This window comes from Trachymyrmex cornetzi, unplaced genomic scaffold (genome assembly GCF_001594075.2).
Source record: "Trachymyrmex cornetzi isolate Tcor2-1 unplaced genomic scaffold, Tcor1.1 scaffold492, whole genome shotgun sequence".
In the NCBI taxonomy this organism is placed as follows: domain Eukaryota; kingdom Metazoa; phylum Arthropoda; class Insecta; order Hymenoptera; family Formicidae; genus Trachymyrmex; species Trachymyrmex cornetzi.
The window spans coordinates 187,117-195,960 of record NW_017299751.1 but is presented as its reverse complement, the minus strand read 5'-3'; the positions used below and the strand labels follow the sequence as shown (position 1 = coordinate 195,960).

The 8,844-nt window shown below is 33.2% G+C and overlaps 1 protein-coding gene across 1 annotated transcript; it reads right to left on the bottom strand.

Annotated features, from left to right (window-relative positions):
- Nucleotides 1-3,166: 3,166 nt before the first annotated feature.
- Nucleotides 3,167-7,248, bottom strand: Alas (5-aminolevulinate synthase). Its single transcript, XM_018514258.1, has 3 exons — nucleotides 7,188-7,248; nucleotides 3,583-4,868; nucleotides 3,167-3,499 (listed from the first exon to the last, which is right to left on the bottom strand). Exons 2-3 carry the CDS (start codon nucleotides 4,852-4,854, stop codon nucleotides 3,248-3,250), a joined length of 1,524 nt encoding a protein of 507 aa, XP_018369760.1. The 5' UTR covers nucleotides 4,855-4,868; nucleotides 7,188-7,248; the 3' UTR covers nucleotides 3,167-3,247.
- Between the last annotated feature and the right edge of the window lie 1,596 nt (nucleotides 7,249-8,844).

Here is an 8,844-nt window from a genome sequence, read left to right as displayed (position 1 = left end):
TGCCCGCCGACGCTGTAGAAGAGCAAAATTCACATCTTTTTCGCAGAATCACCTGAAGCAGGGGTGACTGAACAGTTGCAGACGACGTTCCTCTCCCTTTATTCCTTTATGTGGCCGATGTCTCAGACTTGACGGAGTAAAAAATGGCTAGTAATATAGATATATAAGACACCTCCAACTCTCCTAACCTTCCACAGGAGATTTGTATAAAAGTAGAAATCAAATGCATAAGTTAAACTCGGCAGAAACTTTCAAAAATTAAAGATGATGCAATACTTGACCGAAACAAGAACACTTTATGACATACATGCCCCGGCCGAGCCGTCAAATGGGACTCTGTTGTCTCTGTCAGTCTGTTGCAGACGACAGAGACGAGTGCATGGCCGAGAGGATGAGACTGGGGCTGCGTTCCATTTAACGCTCACAACGCTCGTGGAATCATTTCATCCTTGTCGTTTATCACATGTTAAGTAAGAACAAACGATGCTCGCAAGCGTTGCGAGCGTTAAGTGGAACGCAGCCTAAATGAGACACGCACTGTTACTTGCGTTCCATTTAACGCTCACAACGCTCGTGGAATCATTTCATCCTTGTCGTTTATCACATGTTTAAGTAAGAACAAACGATGCTCGCAAGCGTTGCGAGCGTAAGTGGAACGCAGCCTAAATGAGACGCGCACTGTTATGCAGTGGCGATTATTTACTTTAAGTAGATTTTAAAGATTTTAAGTTTTTTCCTTTTTTCGATAATATTTAATATCTGTTCGATAAAAAAAAGAATCACTTTTTTCTCCGAAGAAGAATTATATTCGTAGTCGTGGATTTCATTAATTTAGAAACACGTTTTTTGTTATTCAAAAAATGTTGGATATATGGTAAAAAGAACGCCGTTTTTTCTCCATTTTATTCCAATTTACTTAATATTCTGATAAGTTACGCAATTTTACCAATGTCATCGCGTTCAGCGTAAAAAAATCATTGGAATATGTATTTATGACATTTCAAAAAGAATTTGGATGTTGAACGTTGAAGTATGTAACACGCTGTATAAGTAAATGAATAAGTATAGGATGCTAAGAGGATTGCTAGTTAATATATTGCAATTAATTTTACATATAGTTAAACTTCTATAAAATTTATATTGCAAGTTTTCTTCTATAAAAGTCAAACACATAAAACCGCAATTAATACTTTTTTATTGTAATTATAGTAAAAACAAATTTGCAAAATAAAATATGACAATTTTTAATGAAAAAATTATATCGTTTTATTGTCATAGACATGCTTAAAACAACATATTACTTTAGTGTGCAAATAATCGAGCCAGTAAGTAACTTATAATAATATAAACCTTTTAATTAAGATATTTTAAGTCTTTCTTTCAGTATCTGAAATGAATGAGGATGCTGAGCAGGATACTGAGCAACAATAAAGATTTATATTGCAAGTTAGTTCTATAAAAATCGGACACAACACGATTAAACTTTTTAAATTATAATTATAAAAATAAATTTTCAAAATAAATATGGCAATTTTTGATAAGAAAATTATTATAGCTATACCTGTGTGTGTGTGGTCATATACATAAGCTTAGAATAATTTTGTTTTGGATATAGTTGTTTCAATTACTTTCATCATATGATCGTATTTAATTGTAAACAATTTTTCATATACGAATATATATAAATAAATATAAATATACATAGGTATGTATAAACGTATATATAAATAAATATAAATATACATAGGTATGTATAAATAAATATAAATATACATAGGTATGTATAAACGTTCATAAATATATATAATTAAATATATGAAATATGTCTGTACATATATATCTCATACATCTTTTTTCCTTTTGTAAAATTACTTTTTAGTATATTAAAAATGATAATAATAATGTGAGAGAAAACGTAAAAAATATTTAAAGGGACAATTTTTGCATATTTTGTTTTAGAAAAAGTCGTTTAGAGAAATGTAAAAGAATCGCTCATATATAATTATATATAAAAAATATACACAATTATATATAATCAATTATATACACAATTATATATAAGAAAATCTTTTTACATTTCTCTAAACTTGATTTTTTTTATAAGAAACAATGCAAAGATTATCCTTTTAATTATTTTTGATGTTTTTTCAGTATTGTTATTAATTTTATTATATTAAACAGTAATTTTTCAAAAAAAGGACATATTTCATATATAATTATACATATTTATAAATATTTGTACATGTTATGTATGTTTATACTCGTATGTATTTATTTATATTCGTACATGAAAAATTTTTACAGAGTAAATATACATATAGTTAAAAAAAATTAATAAGATGTAAAGAAAAACAAAATTCATCAGTCAACACTTTATTTAAAATATCTCTCTGTTAATTATTAACGTTGATAATATAGCAAGATTTATATACTGATAATTCCAAATGTCATTAGAACACAATGGATAAACAGGATAGATAAATAAATATCTATTTAGGATATCTATATATCCTTAAATAGTAGGGATGGGCTAAATGGTTATTTTTCATTAACGGTTATAACAGTTACTGTTACTTAAAAATAATCGGTTATTTAAACAGTTATATAAACGGTTATTTTTTATAATACCCTATATCCTAGTAAGTAGTCATATTTCTTATTATTTAAGTCATTTAAGAAATCTATTTTGAAATATTTCATTATTTAAAATATTTGTGCGAACAAATAAATATAAAATGTTAAATTTTACACAAAAATTAATGTCAATGACTTGATAATTATATACCTCTAATTAAGTAAGACCAATATTATATGCGTCCGTTTTTTATCGTGTGACAAATTTTCAAGCGTGTTAATTGGCTGCAAAACAGAGGATTTTTGTCCTATAGCCAATCAATAGACTTGAAAAATTTGTCGTACGACAAAAACGAATGCATGTAATATTGGTCTAATACAGTAATAGCGTCGACAGCGCTTCTACTGGCAAAAAAGCTAAAGAGTAAGATCTTAAACATTACTATTTACCTTTCATTTACTCATAAAATTTAAAATTTGAAAATAATTGTTTAAGTCCGATAAAGTTTTCAAATTTGATAACGGTTATTAAAGTTATTTCTCAATAACGGTTACTCAGTAACAGATAAAATAACGCCCATCGCTATTAAATAGGACGTATATAGGATATCTATAATAGATAGGTTTTGTTTGTATGATTATGTATACGATAATCATATATTATATACATTTGTCAATGAACCAGAATAGCACACGGTCCATCGTTCGATTTGGTGGCTATCTTGAATATATTCAGCTGATGAAAAACATCTAACGTGTCTCGCATGAATTTATCCATCATTGCTTGAGTATGTTTTGGTGTTGGGGCTAATCTCAACTTCTCTTCGCCCTTTGGAACTGTAGGATAATTTATAGCTTGCACATAATGTCCTTTATCTCTTAATAAATAGTCTGCTATTTGACTACACACCAATGGATCTCCTATCTAAAAAAGAATATCATTTTTATAGCAATAATTATTGTTTAATTATAAAAATCAATTAATTAAACTATTTAGTCGCAGCTTACTTTTATCGGAATAATGTGAGAGGGCGATGTTTCTAACGGAAGACCGGCGGCAGTAAGAATAGACTTCATATAGGCGACATTTTTCTGATGATTCGTTCTCAATGATCTGCCCTCGTCCGATGCCAAAATCTCGACGGATGTCAAAGCTCCGTACAGGACAGTAGGCGGTAGCGAAGTAGTAAAAATAAAGCCCGCTGCATAACTTCTTATCATGTCTATCAGCTTCGCGGAACCAACAATGTAGCCACCCACATTGCCAAAAGCCTTTCCCAAGGTGCCGGATATAATGTCCATTTTGTGAAGTACCCAATCCCTCTCGCCAATTCCAGCACCAGAGAAGCCATATAAGCCGACTGCGTGGACTTCGTCAACAAACGTTATCGCGCCGTATTTATGTGCGATGTCGCACAACTTTTGTAACGGACAGATATCGCCGGTCATAGAATGTACCGTTTCAAACGCCACAATCTTTGGCACGCTTTTGCCCACCTTAGACAGGAGCTCCTCCAGATGTTGCACGTCGTTATGCCGGAATATATGCTTCGGCACGCCGCTGTTTCTTATGCCCTGTATCATAGAGGCATGATTCCCGGCGTCGGAGAAAACGTGACAATTTGGTAGAATTCTCGCTAACGTGAATAAGGTAGAGTCGTTGGCAACGAAGCAGGAAGTGAAAAGCAAACCGGCCTCCTTCTGATGCAGCAGCGCCAGTCGTTTCTCCAATATCTCATGACCCATGGAGTTGCCCGAGATATTTCTCGTGCCTCCGGCACCAGCACCAAACTTGTCCAACGCTTCACGAACTGCGCTGATCACCGCGGGATGACGCGACATTCCTAGGTAATCGTTGGAGCACCATACCGTTATGGGTTTCTCGCCCCAAGAGTATTCCATAGCCACTGGAAAGTTTTCAGCCAAACGATTGACTTTCTTGAATACTCGGTATGAATGATCCTTCTTCTTTCGCATAAGTTGTTCATGGAAAAATTCCTCATAAGAGAACTGCGTCTCCTCTTTTCGCTCTGTTGTACCTAGATTGATAACATCTTCCTCCATTGCTAAACTGGCTTTCTTAATAGCGTCCCGTTCTCTGGATAAGAAGGGACACTGATTTTGTATAGATTCGGGAATCGGCTGAGACTCCTCCGACTTTGCCATTGTACTGAACAATCTTGACATTACTGGGCAATGTTGCCGGTAATTCATTATCAACGATGATCCATAATTGCGGATGTAGTTTGCAGACAAACGAGTCAAAAATGGACACGGCATTATTGTCAGAAGATCTGAAAGTATATCGATTTGGATAAGGGTAATTCGAAAGGTGACAAGTGTAATAAATTTTGACATATTTAAGAAATCGTCCTGAATAAAAAATGCTATATGAACGCAAGTCCTGTTCTATTCGCAGTAATTACAAAATTTAAAAAATTTTGCTGCTATCATATGGTGCTTCCCAGCAAGAAACATAGCGTGCATTCGTTTATGCAGCGGTTAGCGCAGTGAGTATCATTTAATCTTTGTTCAACACTCGGTGAACAACAAGGATAAAGTAATACTTCTGCGCTAACCGCTGCATAAACGAATGCACGCATAGTGTAACGGGTAACACGATCATCATTTCGTCTTTGTTTAAGGGCCATGGCACACAAAAAACTTAAGGCAATAAGATGTAAGCAGTTAAGGAAATTAACATGTTGGATTGGCTACTGCTTACGTTATAGCCTTACGGACTTTACTGTGATTGATCAATTTGCTTATTGCTTAATTTTTTTGTGTGCCATGGCCCTCACATTAACAAATAACAAATGTAATGATTCACTAACTGTGTCATCTATGTCTTTTGCTGGAAAACACTCATAAAATCACATATTTGACAGGCATTAAAAATAATACGAATATATACTGATATATGCAGCAAATAAAATAGGAACGCACTACATCGTAAAATTACCGGATATACCGGATATGGGATATTGAGTGGCACCCAGTTGGACACGGCTCAATTGGACACGAGCCATTCACAGCACTTGAGACTACAAAGCTTCTAAGCACCGGTCGCTGTGATTTGTGGTGTCCAATCGAGCCGTGATCAATCGGGATCACCCCTGGAGTATTCGGATATGGAACAAGGGTTCCAAAAATATAAGGAAAGCAAGGGAAAAATAGCGATAATAATTTTCTTTATCGTGCCAACGTGAAAAGAAAAAAAGGAAAGATGAACTGTGCAAGAAGTTCAGCTGAAAAGAATAAAATTTTGCATTAATGACGCCAAATGACGCAAACTTTTAATATAAAATATTACCGGATACTAAAAAACAAAAATGATATCAAGCTATCCAACCGGATAATGTTGAATACCAAATATATTCAGTGTATCCCTAAAATAAAATTTATACAGTATATTGTGTACTATACATATAGGGTGTCTTACAACTACCGCATTTCCTATTAAGAACGAGGTAATTTTGAGATGAAAATTCTAATACAAAAATATCGAGGCTACAATAGTTTTTGAATTATAATTGGTTAAAGATAGTTTGTAATTAAAAAACTATTATGGTCTTGATATTTTTGTATTTGGATTTTCGTCTCAAAATTATCTCAAGTAGAATACGTCCTTAAGAGAAAATGCGATAGTTGTGAAACACCCTGTATATTTTGATTCATCATTCAATTTACCCTTGATGCATGCAGTATGCTTAAATTTAAGGAACATATTAAACATGCATTTATTATAACATTGAATTGTAAATAAATGATGTTTACATATTCTTCTATTCTATTTTCATTTCTCAAACGTTATTTTCTAGTAAAAATCAATTAACAGTATAAACGCATAACATCAATATTGTAATTTGACACTCAATAATATCAATGTAATATAACAAATTGTTATACACAAATGTTATACATAACAGTTACATAGTTAAGCATAAAATCATAGCATTGATGCTATGTTACTATTAATTAGCATTTACTAGCAGCAGCAAAAAATTTTAAAACTTCTGCAATTATGTAAGTATTGAGAATAAAATCTATATTTATGACATTTTTTTACTCAGGATAATCTCCCAAACATTCTGACAAAGTTGCACTCGACTTATTTCTCAATCATCCTGTACATGTATATAATATATTAAGTTAAATGAAAATCAACAAATATATAACGTTATGCAAATACTTCAACGTTAATCTATAAGTGAAAGGGATTGAACCGTAAATGGATGTACAAACGCAAACTAAATAAATCTACAGGTGATACCGAATATAAATAATAATAAAAAAAAGTTCGACGGTAGCATGACGGTGTGTAATCTGAAGATTATCTCCATTCAATAATTGCAAATGTTCAATCTCTGTTCAATCTCTGGGAATTGCATAATTCGCGTGCGAGAAAACGAGCAGAGAGAGGGGGGGGGGACGTTGATGTTAGATAACAACCTGTCATCCTAGACTCTAAACCGAAACTTGCAAAAAAATAAGTGGAAAAAAATGAATTATGGATCATTGATGGCAAGAATGTATGGCGGAACGAAGGAAAAGGAGAAAGTGACAGGGTGACGCAGCATTTATCCGTGTCTCCAGGCGATAAAATACGTTACCTTTTCCGGCGTTAATGATACGACGAGTGCTGGTACTGCGTCGGGCGTACTGTTGAATCAGCTGAAAGCGGAAAACACAAGTTGAGACCGAAAGTTGTCTTGCTGCGAGCCAGGAGAAATCTTATATAGGGAGATACGGGGAGATTCGAAACGAGAAAAATTCAGATTATGTGAGAACGCAGAAGAATTTAATCCTTTACCGATCAGCTGTCACCACACTAGCTCACAACAACTCTGCACTACTCTGCAGCGAACTTACTGCCCAAGTCGCCTCAAGTGCCCACTTGCACTGCCCACTACTGACGCATGTAAGTTGTAACGCACGTTCGGCGCATGCGGCCAGTGTCGAGATCTCGTCGGTGCCCGTATTATACAGTATTATATTAGCATTTGTGAAAACATCGGATCGACTCGAGAGAAACAGTCGATTCAGCTGAGACGTGTCTCATTTCACATGAGTAAAATTAATTCGAAAAAATTGCGAAATGTAAAAGCTTCGGACATTATAATAATGACAGAATTTGACGATCGAACCTGTTATAGGATTAATTGTTAGATTGTAAAATCTTGCGTGAGGAAATGTATATAATTGTAATACCGAAAAAAGCGAATATATGTTGTGAGATAAGTTAGATTATGTATAGAAGTATTGCTGTAGGTTTGGTTTATGCATTATTTGTTTAATATTGAGAATGGTCTGATGACAGACCGAAACGTTTATTTATTAGTAATTATGTATCATTATGATGAGTAAAATATAAATAATTTTTTAATAAGAATTCGCTATTTCAATCCTGCGCACGTGGAAAAAGCCATCTAAAACCGAAAGTTATCTTTTAAATCGATCCACGGTTTATTATTTATTAATGTAAAAGCTAGATACGTGCGCTTGTTCTGGAGACACTGGTAATGTCTTGGCGCTAAGCCAAACGCAGCGACACTGCCGTGGCTACTTTACGCGAATCTGTCAAGATTTCCATACAATTATACGACATATTCGCCGTTCATATCCTCACGTTCGGAACTAAGTAATAAACGACCGGTGCGAATCGCGATGCAACGATACTAGGCGTAAATGAATCGTTATGACTAATTTTTATTTCTTATGTAAAACGCGGAAATTTGATATTCTTGGAATTTTTCTTGGTGCAGATGATATCGTATTATCCCTATAGGCGCATAATATTATTTAATATTAAGTAATATTTTAAGCATATTTTTAGAATATTAAATGTAACATTTCACGAATACTTTACTAAAATTATATAATATTGAATAATATCTTCGAAATATTAATGAATGATTATACGTCCACTCTTGATAATGTTATATTATTATTATTATTAAAAGTAACATTATTTAATGTTACTGTATATTGTTTAAACATTAAAAAGTATTATAATAGCATTTATTTGTATTTGTAAAACTGCTATCATGTGTTCAAAATAAGTATACGTTTAAGGGTCCTCTACATAGAAGTCGTAGACGGTCGTGGAGTCTTAAGGAGGTTGTAAGGCAAATGCAATATGTTAAGAACTACTTGAAAGAATTACAGACTATTCTAAATTTCATTTAATAATAATACAAAAAAAATAGAAACAATTGACCATCTGGATCAAAAGTTATTTAAATAAGTAGTAATATTTTTTAAATTTGT